Source organism: Myotis brandtii, unplaced genomic scaffold (genome assembly GCF_000412655.1).
Source record: "Myotis brandtii unplaced genomic scaffold, ASM41265v1 scaffold132, whole genome shotgun sequence".
NCBI classification, from domain to species: Eukaryota; Metazoa; Chordata; class Mammalia; order Chiroptera; family Vespertilionidae; genus Myotis; species Myotis brandtii.
Window position 1 is genome coordinate 5,606,663 of NW_005354673.1, and position 22,072 is coordinate 5,628,734.

At 45.8% G+C, this 22,072-nt stretch overlaps 1 protein-coding gene across 1 annotated transcript in view; it reads right to left on the reverse strand.

The window, feature by feature from the left end:
- IFT43 (intraflagellar transport 43) overlaps positions 1-21,583 on the reverse strand; it is a gene marked incomplete at its 5' end in the record, with an annotated part of 44,024 nt that extends 22,441 nt beyond the window's left edge. The window contains 3 exons of the mRNA XM_005860189.2: positions 256-302; positions 900-932; positions 21,516-21,583. Of these exons, the coding sequence (XP_005860251.2) occupies positions 256-302; positions 900-932; positions 21,516-21,583 (148 nt within the window). The remainder of the gene's footprint in view (positions 1-255; positions 303-899; positions 933-21,515) is intronic.
- Between the last annotated feature and the right edge of the window lie 489 nt (positions 21,584-22,072).

Genomic DNA, 22,072 nt, shown 5'->3' on the forward strand with positions numbered 1-22,072 from the left:
CCAGTGGGGAGCATGCAGGAGGCAGCCGATCAATGATTCTCTCTCATCATTGATGTTTCTATCTCTCTCTCCCTCTCCCTTCCTCTCTGGAATCAATAAAAAATATATATTAAAAAAAAAAAGAAGGGGGAGAGGTACTCCTGGCAGAGGCAGTAGCACTTAGAGCAACGGGTGCCTGAGCTGCAGTGTAGGACATGCCTCGGGGGCTCTGGGACATCTCTGAAGCCCTTCAGACTTCCTCCAAGAACGTCTTACCTCCTCCGTCATCTGATCCATCCAGGCTCTTCGGTCTGAGGCGATGACTGCGCCCAAAAAGGAAGGAAAGTAGAAAGTGAGTTTCAGGCACAGAAAGAAACAACCCCAATTTGTGTTGTATCCATTCTTTCTCCTAGATGAAAAGATCTCTGATTCCACTCTCCTCCAACTTGCTCAAACCTAACTGGGCACCTGGGTCTGCCATGTATGGCTGCCCAAGCTGGTACTGCATCATTGCATGGGGTAGCGTCACACAGACTATGATATGAATGCTCTCCTGCCTCTGAGGTGGGAAATTTGATGGCCCTGACTTTACACTCCATCTTCACCTGAAAACTTTTAAAAAATGTAAGTCTTAGGAGAAGGCAAGGCTTATAAACTGGCACTGCCTCTGCCCATGGGTCAGTACTCTGATACCTAGACATGTAATTCTAAAAACCGCAGGGTGGGAGGTGTGACTGGCTAACAATGCCAAAGCCCAGGCCTTCAGTGGAAGAATTAAACCCTTAATTCAGGAAGCATGACTCCAGCCCAGACCACAGCCAGATTCACACTGCCTAGCCTATTTTTTTAATGCTGCTCAACAAAGACTGCACTGTCGACAAAGATCCCCATAGGATGCCATAAGAAGACTGCAAACATACTCTTCCACTTCTTCAAAAGCCTTCCTTCCCGACCTGGAAAAAAGAAAGAGAAGGGTTATGAGAACCCGCTAGTCTCATGCATTGGCAGGGTATGTTGGACAGGGGGTTTAAAAAGTGGGTGCAAATATCCCAGCTGCTTTATTTGTCTGGATTCCTCTTCACAGACCAAGGCTCATACTCAGCATGAGGGCACTATAGACCCTGCAATGCCTTCTTATAACCTTACTTCAGCACGTCTCCAAATTAAATGACTGAGTTTAAATGCAGGCTGAGTGAGCTCAAAAGTCAAATGAGTATAGATGATATGACGTTCTCCTTTCTTTCAACAAGTACTGACCAATTTATTGAGCACTTTTTAGGACTGAGGCCTTGGGTCCCAGTTGGAGCTGTTGTGTTAACATGGGCAGCTTCCCACGAACGGAAAGGGATGAGCTAGCCATGCAGGGAGGCTGCAGGCTCAGGGCCCGTCTTTCTGTATCCGCCATGTGAAGGACCAGAAGCCCTGTGAGTGATGCTGGCAAGTAGTGCCCTCAGATATTCTGTGGGAGCAGGAAGCCTGTCACACTTGTCTAAGGCCCTGGTTCTCAAACTTGACTGTGCATGAGAACCACCCGGAAGCTTGACAGACATGCCGACGGCTGGACGTGCTGGACCTGGCAGCAGAGATGTCTGGATCAGCTGGTCTGGCAGGTAGGCAGCCCAGGAATATGCATCTTAAACAAATTTCCAGTAATTCTAACCCAAGTAGGATACTACTGACACTCTGAGAAACACCAATATTAAGTCTTCGGAATGAGACTGGCAAATGTTGACTATTGTTAAAGTCGGGTGATGGGTATACGTGGTGATTACTTTTCTGTATGCCTGGACATCACAATAATGGAGTTTTTATTTTTTGTGACTTTTAAAAATATATATATTTTATTGATTCTTTACAGAGAGGAAGGGAGAGGGATATAGAGTTAGAAACATCAATGAGAGAGAAACATCGATCAGCTGCTTCCTGCACACCCCCCACTGGGGATGTGCCCGCAACCAAGGTACATGCCCTTGACTGGAATCGAACCCGAGACCCTTGAGTCTACAGGCCGACGCTCTATCCACTGAGCCAAACCGACCAGGGCTATGACTTCTTTTAAGTTAGAAATCATCGCCATGATGACAGGGGCAAAGGGCAGTGGCAATGACATGATGGCCAGGAGGCAAGATGCATGAGATGGCCCTCGACAGCGCTGGCCCACAAAGCCTCACCAGTAAGAGCTATGTTGGAACCAAACAGCAATTCCTGAAAAATGCAAATAATTTCCCACAACAATATAATCATAAATTAAGCCCAAGTTTAAATAGATCAGTTTCCATGAAATTTAGACCATACCAACTGCACTGTGAAGGGAGGACAGAAGGAAGGGAATGAATTTTGGCTGAAGTCAGGGAAGGAGAAGAGGATAAGTAGGTCAGGTTGGATGAACAGGATGAAATAACTCTGAAGGGATCTCCCAGACTATGTTTTTTTACTCTTAAAACTCTATGCTTTTTGAGGAACCAGGGGTAGGAGGACGAGTGGGACAGAAAGGGCAGCAAGAGGCCCAAGGTAGACTGCAAAGGGATGTCTAGGGCAGCGCCACCATGGAGCTGCTGGTGATGGAGGCTTCCAATGCTGTTCTAAGTAAAAAGAATCCTAACGTAGAGCCCGAGGCAGCCGCCAAAGCTGCCTCTAAGTGGAGGAGAGAAGGCTCTGCTCCCAACTCACTACCTCTAATTGTCACGGTGAAGCTGAACTCTATAAACCCACTGTCCAAATGGCTTGATATGCCACCAACAGTAGAAGGGCTTGAATGAAAACAGGATCGGAGAATAAGGGGATTAAAAAGGCCAGGTAGCCTAGGCCAGCAATGCCTTTGTTTGTACATAAGAGACATGTCCATCTCTGATTACCCTTAGGAATTATGACTGCATCGGTCCTTCCTAAGCAATGGGAGGTGGCAAAAGTAGCAGTGATTTTGTCTGAAGGAGACAATAATGATAAAGCTAATCTTTGGGGGAAGGCTGATTAACTGCCATTTATCCACTCAACACCCAAAAAGGGGATGAATTTCATATGTGGCTTAATTGCTGCTGAGTCCACATCTTGCTCTCTCTCACTCTAGGGAGAGCCAAGAATCCTTCGGCATCTCATTTCACCCCGTGGGATGGAGCAAGATCAAAATGGAGCCCTCAAGGAAGGTCAGCTGGGATGCCCTCAGGTGGTGTTTTCTCGTGTCCCCTGCACCCTCCTCCCTCCCCCCGAACTACAGGTTCAGTGTGAACCTTCTGCTCTGCTATGATGGAAATGGTACAGAACACTCTGTCTTTGATGAAGTTGGCTACTTCCAGGCCTTATCTAGCTTGCAGATAAGTTTGGTCTGGACCACACTGCTCTTTATTTTTATTTTGTTTTGTTTTGTTATGTTTTAACATGAATTTCTTGTCCAAATTGGGAGATTTTGTACAAAAATCCGAATTTCTAAATTCTTCAAATACAAAGCCTGGCAACACTGGACCTACATTCCAGTGTTTTCCACAGGAACCTACATCCGAGTGTGGCTGCCCCTGAGCTCCCAGCACTCCCTAACCCGGGGTCCAGTACTGGTTCTTCATCATCCAATCTGCACTGCTAGGGCTCTTACAGAATGAAGAGGCCAGTGAAGTATGCAGCTATGCAGCTATCAAACACGGGAAAGCAAAGGAAGACTAAGAGGGAAGCATATTTTAGGAGACTTGGCAGAGAGTAAATATCTTCACAGAAATATGAATATACAAATAACCGGTATATGTACCTCAGTAATATAACTTAGGTGCTTTTCTGAAATAAATCCACACTTCACAGATTTGCTTTACCTACCTGGTCCCCAAAGGCACGGAGTCCAGTGCTAGGACACAGAATCTAGCACAATGATTTTCAAACTACAGGTCATGGCCTGTTAGTGACTCATGAAATCAAGTTAGTAAATCATCACTGGTCTCTTTTTAATAGCAGAGGATAGGCATTACATAAAAAATTTTTTTCAATTTTATATACTCACATACCCCGTCATGATGGAGAGTGTATTTTTAAATGGTGGTGACAGGTTAAACAAAATGAAAACAGAGTTGGTCCACCACTGCCCACCAGAGGATTTGGGGCTGAAGTCCTGCCTCCCACAGACTGTGGAGGCTGAGGGAGAGAATTGTAGGTCCTGGGTCCTCCCTTCCTTACAGACATACTTCTGAGGAAACTGTGACCCGGTCCAGCCCTATGGACCACTGGTCTCTTTTTAGTAGCAGAGAGGATAAAAGAAAGTGAACTGCTCACAATAAGGATAGGTATTACATAAAAATTTTTTTCAATTTTATATGCTCACATACCCAGTCATGATGGAGAGTGTATTTTTAAATGGTGGTGACAGGTTAAACAAAATGAAAACAGAGTTGGTCTACCACCGCCCACCAGAGGATTTGGGGCTGAAGTCCTGCCTCCCACACACTGTGGAGGCTGAGGGAGAGAATTGTAGGTCCTGGGTCCTCTCTTACAGACATACTTCTGAGGAAACTGTGACCCGGTCCAGCCCTATGGAGGGGACATGCCTCTTTCCCCAGAAGTGGCTACGAGAGGGTTTGGGAGCATGACAATTACAATGATACTGTGAGACTGTCTCACACAGAGAGAGCACTTCGCAATACTCTACAAAGACTCGCTCAGCTGAGCGCTGGAAACGAGGTAGAGCAGGTTTCAGCAGCACCGTTACTGACGCTGGGCACTGTGTTGTGCACGTCACCCAAACCACAGTGCCAGTGAGTGAGGAGGCTGAGACCAGAATCCCTGTCTCCCGACGTCCACCCTAGCTTCCAAACACACTGCCTGAGCCTTCTCAACAGCAGGCACGGCTGATTTTCAGATGCCCCACAGGGCACCCCGACAGCTGTTTGGATCTACTGTGCAGACACTCCATTCCTGACTTCCCACACTTAGAGAAATAAAAGCTGGAGAGAATCCTTTAAACCAGGAGCTCTTAACCAGGGAGGCACAAGAGAATCGAACTCGGGAAGTTTCTTCAGTGTCCATGTGCTGGGCCTCACCCCAGGCCTCTGGAGGAGGAATCTCTAGAAATGGGACCCGACCACGTGTGTGAGCATCACTGCCCTAAGCCTTACTTCAGATGGCTGGCTGAACTCTCCAGTTGCTAAGCAGCAAGATGGAAACCTCCTGCCTTATCCTTCCAAGTTGCCTGCTCTCTTCTAAAAAGTGTTGGTGAACTGTGCCTTGACCTCCAGGCGGAGGGGAGCAAGGAGACGGCTTCACAGACTGAAGCCCCATCCCGACTGATCCTGAGTTGATTATCTCGAAATTCAGACAAGACCCCATCGTGTTCATAAAAGCTGGGCAGGTGCTCCCCACCCTGGTAGGTCCGGAGCAATTCAGATCTGATTAGAGATGCTTGTTCAATATTCAAAATGTAAAACACAGAGGTTGCTGAACCAGCACTTTGAAAAGTTAATTAAATGCCAGGTTTCTTTTTAAGAGCTACTCCATCACTTGCTGATTGCTTTGGCCATTTTGCAGAATGAAGCCTTCACTCTGGACAATGAGAGTAAATGTTCTCCCTCACCTCCCACCTGGTGGAGACAGGGCACTCTGGCTTCCTGCTTTCCAGGGATGACGCAGCGGCCTGGCCCTGGCCCTGGCCGGTGACTTGCAGGAGGGGAAGCGGGGCTGTCCCTTTGGCCCTTTCCCAGTCACTAAAAGCACTCAGCCTCCCGGAAGCTGCCAGCTCCCCACACGTCAGGTTTTCGGGTGGAAGACTTCAAGGTTAAGGGTGTGGTCTCGTCATCTCCACCTCCATTTAAAGCCCAGTCCTTCAGCTCAGCACTCACCCCATCCCCTTCTGGTTTTCACCCCCACTTCTCTATGACCCACATGAGGTCTCTCCTCCTGGCTTCACAGGGCACCTCAATACGCAGGGAAAGACCATCTCCAGGCCCCGGCCCCCACAGGCCTATTACAGGAAGGCTGATGACATAACAATAGTAACGTTTATTAAACTTATTGGGTGCCCGGCACTGTCGTTATATTTTCTTATTTATATATTACATATATTATACATGGTATTATACGTTATTTCATTATCACATTATCTTATTAAATTTACTCCATTTTACAGACAAGCAGACTGGGGCTCAGAGAAGTACAGTAACTTGAGTAAGGTCACCCAGCTAGAAAGTGGTAGGATTAGAAGACAAGCTCTGGGCTGTCTGACACAAAGCCCAGTGCTTAACCCTGCACGGGAGAGGAACATGCGGGCAGTTCTACACCAGGGGAAGCCTCATTTCATAGACTCTGCTTCGGAAACAACTGATATTTTCCATGATGAGTATGTACTCTCAACTTATAGTAGAACTGTCGCTTGGTCAGCCTTGACAATTTGGTGGTTAATACTGGTTTAATTGTTCCACGTGATTTATTATATATGTTTTATTTGCAGCATAACAGCTTGTGTAGTGGCAGAGAAAGAGATCCCATGTAGCTAAGTCACCTTTCCCTCCAGGCCCTCTCCTTTTCTAAGTTCTTCTGCTCAAATGCAATGCTTTCTTTTGGCATTCAGATGCCACACCGGCATGCCATGGGCATGATTTGGTCAACTGATGACAAGACTGATCACACTGGCACATCCGGGACTGCAGTCACACAGGACCATTCCAAACCCTGGACCCTCCATTTCATTCTGGGGCTCAGGTAGAGATGTGCTGTAATGTAAAACCCCCGCCTGTTTCCCCATCCGCCCTGCCATATCAGACAGAGGCCTCAGCGCTGCTTACACAGGGTACATGCTGAAGGGTGAAAGGCAGCCCTAATGTAGACATCATCTCCGTTAAAACGTTTCTCTCGAGTTTAATGGAATACTTCAGAGATCTAAATGGAGATGAAGTACCACGGCTCAGAGAACAGCCAGGATGCTATCTTTATGCAGCATGACAATGTTCAGTGGTTAATTGGACGCCGTTAACCTATTTTAGCAGGGGACATAACTGGGATAAATGGGGGGAAGTGTCCTTGAAGTCTCTTAATATCCACATCACATATTGGACCCTAGACTCGCCTCCCTGCTGCACGACAGAACAGGCTTTCAATAGACCAAAGTGCCGGGCATCTAGAGCGCTGGCCGGCCCAGTGGAAGACCCTGCCCTGGCCCAACCCGCATGGGCTCGGCCTCCGACCCCAGGAGGCTGTGAAGGGTCCGTACAAATGGTTGCTATTACAACGTGCTGCCCCGAGAGAGAAGCTACAGCCACAGGAAGGAGCTCACAGGGCTCCCATGCCAAAAAGAAGAAACTCTGTAGCCAGAGGCCAAACTCGTAAAGAAACACACGCAAGGGGGCGAACAGGACTAAGATACCAGCTGGACTGGAGCCAAGAGCATCACTCCTCCAGAAGAAAAGAAACCAAAATGCCACGTCCTTGCAAGGTTTTCTACCCTCATAATTTTAAAATGTCCAATAACGATCTCACAAGGGCCTCCAAACCTCATTGAGGAAAATTTAGCCAAGGCATGAGCGAGAGGAGGTGATCTGTCCCAGATCGTGTAACACACCATTAGCACATCCCAAACCAAGGCTCTACTTCATAAATTGTGTGGCTCATCAAACGAACCCTCACAGTGAAACCCCAAATCTGAGCAAAGGGAAACTTTGCCATCGTAATCTTGGGCTATTGTGTCCATTCGGTATGAGGCAGTGGACTGGTTAATTGCAGTCCTTCTGTTCTAGGGTGTCCCCATACATGTAATACTACTGATTAACCAGATATTTCTCACGGGCTGAAGTGTTCCTTGGCCAACAGATTTCTCCTAAATGAGACTCTCCTGAAAGCTGAAGTCCCCCCTCTTTCTCCCCCTGGTTCCCAGTTCTTGCCATTCATATGTTCAGTGTCCAGCATGTGTTTTCTATTGTATTTTCTCCCTTCCTTTAAAGACAAGAAACAATTCCCCAGCACCCAAATTTTGGCACTTTAGGGTTTCAGGTCACATTAGATCATATTTGGCTACTGCCAGCAAGGTGTCAGGTCAACAAGGTATTTTGTGGAAAGATGAAAACCAATGTCCATGTCCTGTCTGTAGACTGCCAAGCCCTATCAGGTTGAAGGTGTAGTGAATTATAAGACAATTCCTGGGTGAAGTTTGCCCCCTGCTGGTCAGATTCAAAATAACAACTTTGTTCTGAATCAACCTTACAGGAGATTTATCAGGAGGAAAAAAACATGAAATACATAGACAGTTTTAGTAGCTAAAAACAGTTATAGGGACATAAAATGTATGTACATGCCTGCTACCAAGAAACTTAAAAAGTGGAAGAGTTTAGAACTCTAGATCTTAGATATCTCAAATGAACATTATCTTATTCAGAAACCTTTCATTGTCTACGAGGCACAGATGGGAGGTGTGGTGACTGGGGGATCTTTCGCTCAGTTTTACGATCTGGCTAAAGCCTCACACACTGCAGTGACTGACAGGTCCATTTATCAGGAGGAAAAAGACATGAATACACAGAAACAGTTATAGGAACATAAAATGTATGTACATGCCTGCTATCAAGAAACTTAAAAAGTGGAAGAGTTTAGAACTCTAGATCTTAGATATCTCAAATGAACATTATCTTATTCAGAAACCTTTAACTGTCTACGAGGCACAGATAGGAGGTGTGGGGACTGGGGGATCTTTCGCTCAGTTTTACAATCTGGCTAAAGCCTCACACACTGCAGTGACTGACAGGTCCTACCACACCCACCCCGTGCATCTTCTAGATGAGGAAATGGAGACCAGGAGCAACCTGGTTAAAGCGACCTGACTAAAGCCCCAAAGCTAGCTGGACACAGAGCTGGAATAGAAACCAAGGTCCACACTTTCTCCTCTACTGCTGGTCCCATTATGCCCCAAACTTAACAGGGCAAGCGAGGCAGGTGCAAGCAAAATGTCATGGAAGCACTAAAAAGAAGCAACCATGCCAACTGCGGGAGCCTGGGGAGGCTTCTTAGAAGACTTGCCAAATGAAAGATGAGAAGGCTTGCAATAGGCAGAAGGCTGCAGGAGGGCTTGTCCAGCTGGAGGAAACAACCCGAGTCAAGGCAGGAAGCACGAAAGAGTCAGTTGTGCTCTGAAAACAGCTGAAATACAGAGGAAAAGCAGCTAGGAGAAGCCAGTAGGACAGTGTTTCCTTAACACCTATCACTTTCAAATGCTACCTTCACTAATTTTGCTACAGCGGTGTACTTTCTGCATCTACTTTCTATTTTCTTTAAGTTGATTCCTTAATTTTACTTTAATACATTTATTTAAAGAAAACTTAACATCCTCAGCCATATAGAAGGTAACTGTAAAAAACAATACAGTTTGCCCGGCCGGTGTAGCACAGTGGTTGACCGCTGACCTATGAACCAGGAGTTCCAGGTTTGATTACCGGTGAGGGCATATGCTCAGGTTGTGGGCTGGATCCCCAGTGTGGGGCGTGCAGCAGGAAGCCAGCCAATCAATGAGTCTCTGTCATCACTGATGTTTCTATCTCTTTCTCCCTCTCCCTGCCTTTCTGAAATCAATGAAAATGTTTTTTAAAAACCTATACAGTTTTTAAAAAACACAAAATTAATTTAACTATAGCTAGATATTACTATTTGCCAAAAGTCTGAACCTATGGCTTCTTCTTTCATTGTTAAAAAAGGTAGATTAGCAAGGTTAGGGAGTGTGAAAGCAATCCTAGCTGCAAACTGAGACTTTTTCATTGACATGATGAGAGGGACTAGAAGCCAATAGAAAAGAGAACAGCCTTAGGACTCAATGCCAGTCTCTGGGAAATGCAGCTGTAAGGACAGAGAGTGAAACAGCACAGGATGTGCTGACTGAAAGTCACGGGTCCACAAGTCAGGGAGCAAACTTTTATCAGTGTTTCTGGAAACCTTTATGTCAGTCCACTTTTAATTGCTGGACAGACTGGGTCTTCTACTTCTCTTAAAAAGAATTTTCTGCTCTGAATGGAGAAACCTGTGATTTCCTTCCAGTCACTTACCCATTGTTTTCTCTGCCCCTCTTTTCCATCCCCCAAAATGATGGTCCCCTCAGAAGCCCATGAATACATTGAGAAGGTGCTCAAAGAGGAGGAGGTGCCTCCTGCCAGGAGAGGTGACCCCTTCCCAGCTGCCGGGTGAGAGGCCACCAGCACTGCAGGGCTGTGTGTGGCACCTCCTGGAAGGCCCAGGACCCACCCTGGTGAATCCCTAGTGCAGGTGAACCTACGACACACTGGCACAGCCACCGGCAACCAGCTGTGGTGAGGGTAGCATAGGTCACAAAGGAAAGTCACTGGCAGACTCCCTAGACCAGGAAAAAACCTAGACTGTGTGAGGGCGCTCAATTTCATGCGCACTTATACCAGCGTATGCCTAGGCTGCTGCTTCTAAATTGAAACTGCTTCTAGTTACTCCTCAATAAAGAACTAAAAAGAAAAGGGAAGAGTAGGTGTGATGTTCACAGATGCATTTTATTTTTGAGAAGCTGAATCCATCAAAGGGAGAACAAGGAGATCATTTATGTCAGGAGAATTTTAACCGATGGCTGCCATCTCTAGCCATTCCCTCCTGGCTTTTAGCTGCTCACGCTGCAAAGCAGCGAGTCCCCCTTAGCAGGGAGCTGGCTCAGGGGATGCAACTTTTTTCCTTGAAAGTTTTTTTGTTCAATAAGATTGCTTCATATGATCAACATCTCATTTCTGAGAAAGTCCCAGAGGATAGCAGTAAAGATAATTTTATTCTAACAGACTCGCTACTGCACAAATAGTACAGTCTGTGGCCTTTTCATGAACTTGAGATAAATGTGTGCAGCTTTCAAGGTTTGAGGATGGGCATGGCTGCATGAGAGGCACATTCTATTACACTAATTAGCTGCCTGACCTTGGGCAGTGGGCAAGGTGACATTTAAGGGCTTTTTTAAAGATTCTATAACTGAGTCACTTAACCCCCCACCTGCAGCCCTTATTTTCTCTATCTCTAAACTAAAGGGGCCACACTCCGTGATTTCTCAGGTCCTCCCCCCGCCACCCCCCGCTGTGAATGACACAGACCCTGCCTCTCCAGATCCTGGCCCCCACCCCATCTGTTCCTCATAAATATCACTCTCTATCCTGAAAACCCCCAAGCAACCCTTTCCACAAAATGCACCATGGAGCTGCCACACCAGCCCTAGACTGCAGGACCCTGGGTCTCATTTCCTGAGATAAACCTCCTTCCGCTTAAGCCTCTGTTGATGAGGTTCTCTGTTGCTTGCGGATAAATGCAACCTCAAATAATACAGCACATCTAGTGGTAAATGAGAGGTCATTCTCGTCCAAAAGGAATGCATATGCTCTGAAGAAAACCAATCTCATCTATATATATAAAAGCCTAAGCAATCATTCAACCGGTTGCTATGATGTGCACTGACCACTAGGGGGCAGATGCTCAATGCAGGAGCTGCCCCCTGGTGGTCAGTGTGCTCCCAAAGTGGGAGCGCCACTCAGCTGACCGATGGGCGCCAGATGCCGGGCTCACGGCTGGCGAGTGCAGCTGCGGTGGCGCGAGCCTCTCGCGTGGACACTCCCCCTGCGCACCCCTTCCCCATCTAGACTGGGACCAGGATCAGGACCAGGATCGAGACTGACTGGGTGCGAGCCCACAGCAGCTTCTTAGTCATGGGTGCACCAGTATCACCCTAGGACAGGATCATGGAGACCGCAGTGGGGCAGCAGCGAGCTTACCCAGTGGTGGCGGCAGCAGTGGCAGCAACGGGTTGGGATGAGAGGGAGCAAGCGGTGCGGTGCCTGGCCCAAGCTTGGGCTCCTCCCGGACCACCTGCCACTTTGCACACTACTACTTTGAGATTATCTACTCCAACCACGCCCCCCCACCCCCCACCCCCCCGCAACCAGGGAACCTTAGCCCAAAAAGCCCAGAGGACTTGCCCCAGATCACATGGCCAGTGAGTGGCAAAAGAGAACACAGGCAGGTGTCCCGACTCCTAATACATACACGGGGAAGGATGGTCCCAAAAAAGGCAGTGACCAGAGTGAGCTCAGGAAATGACCTCCAAGGCAGACGCCTGACGCCTGACCGTATTTAATGTCCTCGGGGATCACCTCGCTCTGAGCTGAGGGCCCCTGGATTCCTCTGTCCTCAGCCTCGCAAAGGAGACACAGGTCTAAAACCAGAGGCGGGGCTGCTAGTGCACCAGTAACCAGAACCGCTGCCTAGCTGCTGCTTGGGAATGGATCCAGTTCTTGGAGGGCACTGCAGGGTTAGAAGGAATGATCATTTCCAATGCCTAATTGAACTTAATGACTAGCCTAATTAGGCCTTTTAATGGCAGGACTGGGTTGGCATGGCCTTGGCTCGGGCCCCTAAGTACAGGCTGCATTCTTTGCACTCACCTTCTTCTCAGGGTCAGGCAACTGGCTGAGTACCGTCTGCAGACAGGTAGGCCAGAGGAGGTTAAGCAGGGGGTGGGTCATACATTCACTCCCTGTTATTCTTCCCACAGGACAAACAATTAGAGGTGTGGTAATATAGCCCTCGGGGCTCTACCCAGTGCAGAGGCACTAGCATTAAACCAGGGGCCAAGGGCACAAAGATGGACGGTGGTGAGGCACAGAGAACAAGAGCATGACCCCACAGTCAGACTCACCTAGATTCAAATCCTGCTGCCTCCTTACTAGCTGTGTGACTTTGAGCAAGTTACTTAACCTTCCTGAACCTCCATGACATCATCTGAAAGCAGGGATAATAGAACCTACACCTCTTGGGGTTGTTTTGGAAAGAAAGTAAAACAACTATGCTTAGCAAAGTGCCCCGCACAAAAGCCCATAAATGCTGTGTGTGTGTGTGTGTGTGTGTGTGTTCCAATCCATACAACAAGAGGGCTAGGCGAGACGTGTGGGCTGTCCACATTCAAGTTCTGCAGCAGGGCCCCAGAAGGCAGAATCTGGATCAGAGGACGAAGCTGCAAACTTCCTAAAGATGAGCCATTTTTAGAAATCGGGGGGGTTGATAATGGTATAAAAATTAGAAATACCTAAATGCCCACCAACAGGGGAACAGCACATCCAATGCGATGGGATCATTATGCAGCAGTTAGAAAATGAGGTAAATCTACCTGTGCTAAAAGATCTCCAAGATGAACTATTACATGAAAAGTTAAAAAAATTGAGAAAACAAAATCTGATCCCATTTATATGTGTGTGTATGTGCATATATATATATATATATATATATATATATATAGTGTAAAAATAGTGTAAAAATCTAAACTGTACATCTATTGTTGGTGAGATACCAACAAACTATTACCAGTAGTTCCTTCTAAAGAGCTGACTAGGCTTGGAGAAGATGGTAGTTTCAGGCAAATTTAGCTTTGTGCCTTAATTGAATTTTTATATCATTAATGTGTTCTTGGTTTGCTTGTACAACTAAAAAAGACTTTAAAAATATGCTTCCACCGAGTTCCCCACAATGGAGGAATTCAAGCAGAATGTGACAGGAGATTGGATGAAACTGGCTCTAAGCTTCCAGTTTCAAGGCCTCTGCACTGTGTGATAATTAGACAAGGGAATATTCCATAGGACGCTGTGCTTTTTGGCTGTTGTTACTTTAAGGAATACTTCTGTGCACCTGTCATTTCTTTCCTGACCCTCAGAGACTCTCCTACTTTACGATCCTACCCGTGGCTCCAGGAAATGACCAGCTCTAGTCACAGGAGAATTTGCACTTCTGCAAAACTAGAAACTATAAAGGGCCAAAAGTCAAAGCCTTCCCAGGCATGCTAAGAGCCCGCTCTAGAATCACTCCTGGTTTTCAATTTCAAGTGAACTTGTTAACTTGTTAAGAAAAGCTGAAGGCCTGAAAGGAAGCTGGGAGCAGGCTCTGGGGGAGGTGAGGATCAGGGCCCGAGCTTTGCAGTCTCTGGCAGGCCTCCCGCAGGCCTCCCTAAAGGCAAATGGGAAGCAGTACTACTGACTTAGGCCTTAGAAGCACAGCGGTTGTACGTGTGGGCCTTGGCTGTCCTCTCCTGGTGCACAGAAGCGTCCCAGGTCACTGCATGTGCTCCTCCCTCCGCCCTGGCATCAGGCACTCACCTCCGCTCCAGGGAGGGAACTGGACAGAGCCACTTGTCAGGAAGACTGCTCCCTTTTTCAGAGTGGGAAGTGAAGTATCCAAATGCTGCTACTCCACCTGGGGCTTACAGAACAGACTGCTATCATCTTCAATTGGGAGGCACTTGACAGAATTGCAAGATTCCAATTATTTCATATTTAGTCATTTGCATAAGTAAATTGGTTTTGTGACACTAGACAAGCCACCCAGGGCCCTACACTGCAATGGATATAACATAGAACATCTCTGCTTGCTCTGAACCAAAAATCACTGTCAAGACAAGTGGAAGTACATGAAAATGCCCCCCACCAAATCCTCAATGAGAAAAAGGTGGATACATTCTGTCCTCTAGCCTATGGGATCTATATGTACCATCTCTAAAGCCTTTATGGTACTTTCCAGAGGGTCATGTTATGGCAATTACATGAATAAACACTGGAAGTCTGCTTTCTCAGCCTGGGAAAAGATCACAACTACTGTCTGCTCATGATTACTTTTATTGAGATAGGAACTTTGGAGCATTATGCAGCCCTTAAAAATGAGGCAGTTACACTCTAGACTGAAATTCAGAAAGGGTGACTTTCAGTCTGTATGTCATGGCTGTGCATCTTCGGGGCTGAACAGGAAAGGACAGCTCAGCTAAGTCCCACCATTACCCAGCCCTTCTCTTCATTCCTCCCCATCTGACAGCTACCAACACAACACAAGTTTCTGAAGACAGGAAAGGCATAGGACAGAATGAGCTTGACATATCCCACTCTTTCCCCTACTTCAGTGAGGATATGTATTTTTCACCAGTTATTTCAACATAAACAGTCTAGGTGTCATTTACTTCATTTTCAGATCCTACTGAAGGTATAGTATAATTTATAGCAATAAACAATGCAATTAAATTCCAATTTTCTTAAAAAAACAACCATGTGAATTCTCTAAGTTCATTAAATTTAAAAACTTATCTAGATCTTCCTCCACCATTTTTTTAAATTTGTTTGTTTTTGTTAATCCTTACCCGAGGATATTTTTCCATTGATTTTTAGGGAGAGTGGAAGAGAGAGGGAAGGACAGAGAGAGACATCCATGTGAAAGAAACACATCGATTGGTTGCCTCCTGCATGAGCCCCAATAAGGGCCCAGGCTGAGGAGGAGCCTGCAACCAAAGTACATGCTCTTGACCGGAATCAAACTCAAGACTCTTTGGTCTGCAGGCCAACGCTCTATCCACTGAGCCAAATTGGCCAGGGCTTCCTCCACCATTTTTCTGTCCAGGCAATGAACATGACCTGAGAGCAAAGCAAGAATTACCTTAGGGGAGTCTACTAGTACACAGAGAAACAAATGCAGGTGTACATTGAGAAGATAGGTGCTGCTCAGCTCCGAAGCGCCTTTCCTGAATATGCTGTGTCTCAGACACCATGTGGAGGAAAAGCATACATGCAGGCAGAAGCAATGATGATGAAGCTGAGACAGAGGTCCAAGCAGGGAGTTCTCATGGGCATCTCCAAACCCTACAGAAACAGGGACATGGGCCTGAGCCCTGGGCAGAGCTATTTCAAATGGTGCACAATTATCTACCTAACACTTTTCCCTTCTCAACCGTCTCACATGCAACCACCTCACTGATTTCACCCAGTACTGGACACTCATCTCTGATGCATGAGCAACCACGCGGAGAACTAAATAACTGTTCACCCAGGATGTCCAGAACCCCTGGTCATGCCATACCAGTTCTGAGCTCTTTGTGGCTGAGGGCAGCATGTGGAAAATAAATTCTCAATACTTCTAAATAAAATTGTGTTTACTGATGAAAATCTGAAGGTGAAGGATTAAGTTCTTCTGCTTCACTGGGATTCAGGGATACCTGGTCCCTTTTTAATTACTGAAGCTCCCCTAACTCATCCTTGGCCTCATAAATGTTATCATTTTGTTTTTCACACCCATATGTACACCTTCTTAAGATTAAATAACTATATACCCTTATATGTAAGTAACCCAGAACTTCCCCATCTTTTTCAAGACTTGGAGCACCAAAAAGTGACACCTGAATGGAAAACTGGGGTGGACCAATGAGACTGCTCATTGTTACAGGGACAAGCCTGGGGCCTTGGCAGATGTAGGCCTGGGCCAGCAGGTCCAAGGGCAGACCACCCACATCTTGGCACACCTGCACCTACAGATGGGAGGTTCCAGCTGAACTACCCTCTGTGACACCTTCCTAAGAAACTGACTTCCATGGGGATGGACAGCCTGTAACAGAGCTGAGTTAAGGGGACAAAACATGCATTTGCATCTGTGCTTACAAATCTAAGAGCCCAGCAGCTCTGTGAGTTTTTGCCTTTCACACTTTTGAAACTTAGTAAGAATTAACTTCTCGCTGCTAACAAGAAGGTAAAGAGACTCTGGTATGGCAGTGACACAGAGGGAGAGGACAGAAGCCCTTTAGTATTCTTGGAACACCAAGGCCATTAAAAAAAAAAAAAGCAAGAGGGAGAGGAGGAGGAGGGAAGGGGCAACCTCAGGACCAGCACACGGCTGTTCTACCGCCATCTTGATGTCCTTGAGGCGTGCAGATGGTGTGGAAGTAGCTGGCACCAGAACAGCCCATGAGAAGGAACGAGCGGCCAATGGAGATTTATGTGAGGAGAGTGAGATGGACAAGGTAAAATTGTCAGGAGGAGTTGTTAGAAAGTAAAATATATTGTGACAATTCCACTCCTGCCGTTCATCAATAAACTGACAGATCATTTAGTGTCAATTAGGAGTGATAGATGGACAAGTCCCCATGATCCTGGGCCAAAATTAATGTCTGGGAGGGAGAGGGTGATTGAAAATGACGGCTGACATTGAGAGCAAAGTCCTGAAAGTCCCTGAGGGGGCATTACTTGCCTCATTCCCTTGCAGATCAATGCAGGGACAAACCCAAAAACAGACACTTTGAGACAAAACTTAATCAGACTACCTTTCCTTCCTCTCTTTACCAAGTCTGGTTGCCTCTCTTTTAGCTCCTTTCCCCATGGCCAAGTCAGTGCCCCACTTTAGGCAACTTCAGAGCCAACGAAAGCCTGGCTCCAAGATGGAATCTTTGGCACAGCAATGGCTTTGGTGACAGGAGAAGGGACAGGTTGTGATCCCAGGTCCCAGGCAGTTCTTGAATACAGACTATTCCTGTGGCTCAGGGGTGAGCACTTGAGTTCTAGCACCCAACATCTCTAGTCCATGCTCTGTTCCCTATCTTGGGTGGTGTTATGCAAATAAACCAAAGGTATCAGCAGTAAAAAAGAAGAAAATCCTAATCCTACCTTTTTGCGAGAGCATGATGGACCTGGAGAGTACTATGCTAAGTGAAATAAGCCAGTCAGAGAAAGACAAATACCACACGATTTCACTCATATGTGGAATCTAATGAACAACATAAACTAACAAGCAAAATAGAAACAGACTCATAGATACAGAGAATAGACTGACAGCTGTCAGAAGGAAGGGATTTGGGGGGAGCTGGGTGAAAAAGGCGAAGGAATTAAGAAAAAAACACACCTCACAGCCAAGACAACATTATAAGGATTACCAGAAGGAAAGAGGGGTAGGGGAGGTAGGAGAAGGAAAAAAGGGGGGTAATTGGTAATGGAAGGAGACTTGACTTGGGGTGGTGAACACACAATATACAGATGATGTATTATAGAATTGTACACCTGAAACCTATATAATTTTATTAACCAATGTCACCCCAATAAATTAAAATCAATCAATCCATCAAACAAACAAAGGTATCCGGGAAACTCACATCCTATGGCTAAGGGCCTCAGTCAGATCTGTAAAGAGCCCTTCTAGTTCCTACTGTAGCTTCACTTTCCTCCTACCTCCCTCGCAAAAGGATGCCTACCGTACAGAATGGAACCCACCCAACAAGAGTTTGTGTGATGCACATATAAAGTGTGGAATGAATATTTGTGCTCCCCCTAATCCCGAATGTGATGGTGTTTAGGTTAGATGAGGTCATGAGGGTGGAGACCCCATGATGGAACTAGTACTCTTATACAATGAGGAAGACACACAAGATCTCTCTCCCTGTGTGTGCACACACCATGTGAGGACAAGCCAGGGAGAGGGCCCTCTTCGAGTACCTGACCATGCTAGCACCCTCATCTCGGACTACCAGCCTTCAGAACTGTGAGAAATAGATGTTTGTTGTTTAACTGCCCAGTCTATGGCATTCTGCAATAGGAGCCCAAACTATCATCCCAAACTATCACCTGTGCGAGCACAGGTGCCTCACACAGTGCCATTATTATCAAGAATTTAAGCTAAGTACACTACTTTTCAGTGTGAATCCTCTGCTCTAATCAGACTGACAATGAGGTTACTGCCCTGCAACACTTATGTCTATACCAATCCTTGAACCAAATGCCCTCCTCATGATCCTCTTTGGCCATCAGATTCACCCAGCTTGACGTCCATCACCTCTGCACGGGGCTCCCTGACCACTGTGATTACTTTCCTTAGAGGCCACATCACCAGTGTCAGCCATTCCATTCAGTTCTCACTTACCATGTGCTCCTTCTGCCTTCCTGGTTTTTGTGAATGAAAACGCCTGGTCTCCCTAACTGGAATCCAGGCTCTTGCAGGGCAGGCAGCACACTTACTCTCTGGACTCCCTGGAGCACCCTGCAAATAGCAGGAGCTCATGTTTCCCAGCCTTCACAGAGCAGATTCTCAATGGAGCCCAACCATCGCCTCTCTTACCGAGTCGGCTCCCTTTCCTTTTTCTCTCTCTAATCTGTTCTACTTGCCTCCAGATGCCAGCTCTCCTTTGCTCCAACAAGTTCAACAGTCAAGTTGCCTTCCTACTTTGAAAAAGAAAAAAAAAAGGCCAATTCAAAATGAAATTCCCTACTCCTCTCCAGCTTTCTTGGTAATCCAGCCTTTCCAAGCTTTCTCCTGTCCTATATGAAACATTCTCCCACCTCCTCCTGTCCAAGGTTAATTAGTCTCTCTTGAAGGTCTTAACCTTATTCCTCCTTTAGGATCCTACTCCTTCAAATCCGCCCTATTTCCTCTGACTCACTCTTTCCCCAGATATTACACACCGATTCACAACACAGATTTCCCCTTTCAAATACTCTTTCCTTTGCTTCTCAGAGCAGTAGCCTATATTACTAACCCCACTTCCTCACGTCCCACTTCCCTTCCCTCACTGTAATCTGCCTTCTGCCCCAAAGCAAATCACTGTAACCACTTCCTCAAATGCCCCTAATAGCCTCCAAACAGCCAAATCCAAGGTTCCATCCTTGTCTTTTCCCATTTGTGTAACAGATGACTCAAATTGCACCTCCTTTTTGCACTTTCTTCTAGACTCCCAAACTATGGAAACTACATACAGGACCACCACCAGCCCCAAATCAGGTCTCTCCTCCTGCATTCTCTATCAGTCAACACCACTACCTAACCCAGGGGTGGGGAACATCTGGCCCTTGGGCTGTACAATGCCTAAGAATCATTTGGTCTAGCCCTGCCAAGACATTAGGGTGAGTTAATTAAATGTTTAACCATATATAGCAGGCTAATTCTTAAGTTCATAATTTTGTATGGACTGCGAATGATGTTATAAAAATCCAAATGGCCCTTGGCAGAAAAAAGGCTCCCCATCCCTGAAACCAGTCCTCAAAGACAGGCACCTCGCAGTGACCTTCAACTCCTCCCTCTGCCCTGCACTCAACCAATGACTCTTCTATTAACTCTACCTCTAAAATGTCTCCAAATCTCCTTACCTGTCCATGCTCACACCACCACCATACAGAGTGTTACCTTCCTGCATACAGTGTTACCTTCCCAAGAGGTCTGCCAGCCTTCTGGAACTCTACTTCCCAGTGAAAGCCAAATGATCAATCAGAAATACTGATCTGATCATTCATTTGCTCAATAAATAGTCATTGAGTGCTTATTATGGACTGGCACTATTTGAAGTATTGGAATAAGACATCTCTGAGTATATATTTCTATACCATTTGATACAATAAAAAGTACCAAATACTTTTTCTTGCCCAAAAGCATTAACTTGCCCTTGCCAGTTTTGCTCAGTGGATAGAGCATCAGTCTGCGGACTGAAGGGTCCCGGGTCCAATTCCAGCCAAGGGCACATGCCGGGGTTGCAGGCTCAATCCCCAGTAGGGGGCGTGCAGGAGGCAGCCAATCAATGATTCTCTCTCATCATTGATGTTTCTCTCTCTCCCTCTCCCTTCCTCTCCGAAATCAATAAAAATACATTTAGAGAGAGAAAAAGCATTAACTTGGATCTTATCATGAGGAATCAACCACAGAAATGTGAATGTGAAACATTCTATAAGAAAGCTGGCCTGAATTCTTTAAAAAAAAAAATGTTTTGGGTGAAGGTGGCGGGGGAAGGGGGGTTGGGGAGGCTGGAGTTATTTTAGATCAAGAGACTAAAAGAGAGAATTACCAAACACAATGTGTGACCCCTGATTGGATTCTGGAGCTACAAGACCTTTTTGGGACAACTGGGAAAGTTTAAACTAGATATTAAATCATTATGAAATTTCTTAGTGTGATAATGACACTGATATTTGGAGGATGTCCTTCATCTTTAGCGATGCATGCTGAAGTCTCTAGGGGCAAAATGTCATGATGACTGCACTGCTACTTGTTTTCAAAATGATTCAGGGGGCAAAAGTGAGAGAGAGAGAGAGAGAGATTGAGATTAGAAGTGGGAAGAGGAAGGTGTAAAGAATTGGGAAAAAAATTTTTGATAGTGCTATTTTGAAGGCAATAACTGCTAAAGAAAATTCTGACCAAGAGTAATGTATATTCTTTGAGAGAAAAAAAAATCTCTTCCTGAGTATATCTTAAGTTGCTAAAATGGATAGTTGGCCAGCCCACTGGTGTAATAAACACTTTTTTGGTTTCCCTTTCATCTAAAACTTAGTGCAAAGTATTAAAGACCAAAATGATTTGTAATCTAGCAGTTACTAACAGGCAACTCCATTCTGTTTAGAAAATTACACTAAGAACAACACTGAATGCTACAATATGGGTCAACTTTGAAAACATTATGCCAAGTGAAAGAAGCCAGTCACAAAAGACCACATAATATATGATTCCATTTATATGACATGTCCAGAACAGGCAAATCATAGAGACAGAAAGCAGATTAGTGGTTGTCTAGGGCTAGGGAGGTTGGGGGGACATGGGAAGTGACTGCTAATGTGTATGGGTTTCTTTGGGGGGGTAATAAAAATGTGGTGATGACAGTACAACTCTGTGACTACACTAAGAATGACTGAATTGTACATTTGAAATGGGTGGATTGTAAGGTACATGAATGCATCTCAATAAAGCTGTTATAAAAAAAGGAAAGAACAACATAGGAGCAAAATGCCCAAACCCGCCCTGCGCACCCTCAACTCCCGAGAGCTGCTGGCACTCACTTGGAAGCCTTCATGGAATCATCGGCCCAGCCTCCTTGCCGGCGGCGGGGTGGTTTGGGAGGGGGATCCTACAAGGAAAGAGAAGCCAAAATAACAGTCACTCGACATGTTCATTCAAGCAAGCAATGACTGAGGGTAAGGTCACCTAACCCAACACTCAATCTATCAAAACCTTTCAAATAAAAATACAGTAACCTTTCAATTCACTACAAAGATCTGGGTGCTTTCATACCCTTCTGGTGGGTATAAATTGGCAAGATCTGGAGGATAATCTGGCAATGTCTACTGAAAGCCTTAAAAATAAATGCTCATGCTGTTTGAGCTAGCAATTCTAATCCAAGGAATTTATCCCAAAGAAATAATCAGAGAGAAACACAATGTCATTTTTGAAAAGTGAATACATAATTGGAAACAACTGAAATAGACAGCAATAGGAATTAAGTAAATCACAAAATACACACGTGAAAATACTGTGCAATAATAAAAAAACTACGTTAAAAAAGAATACTTAATGATATTAGAAGGTTCATTATACATTAACTTTCAAAAACATGTAA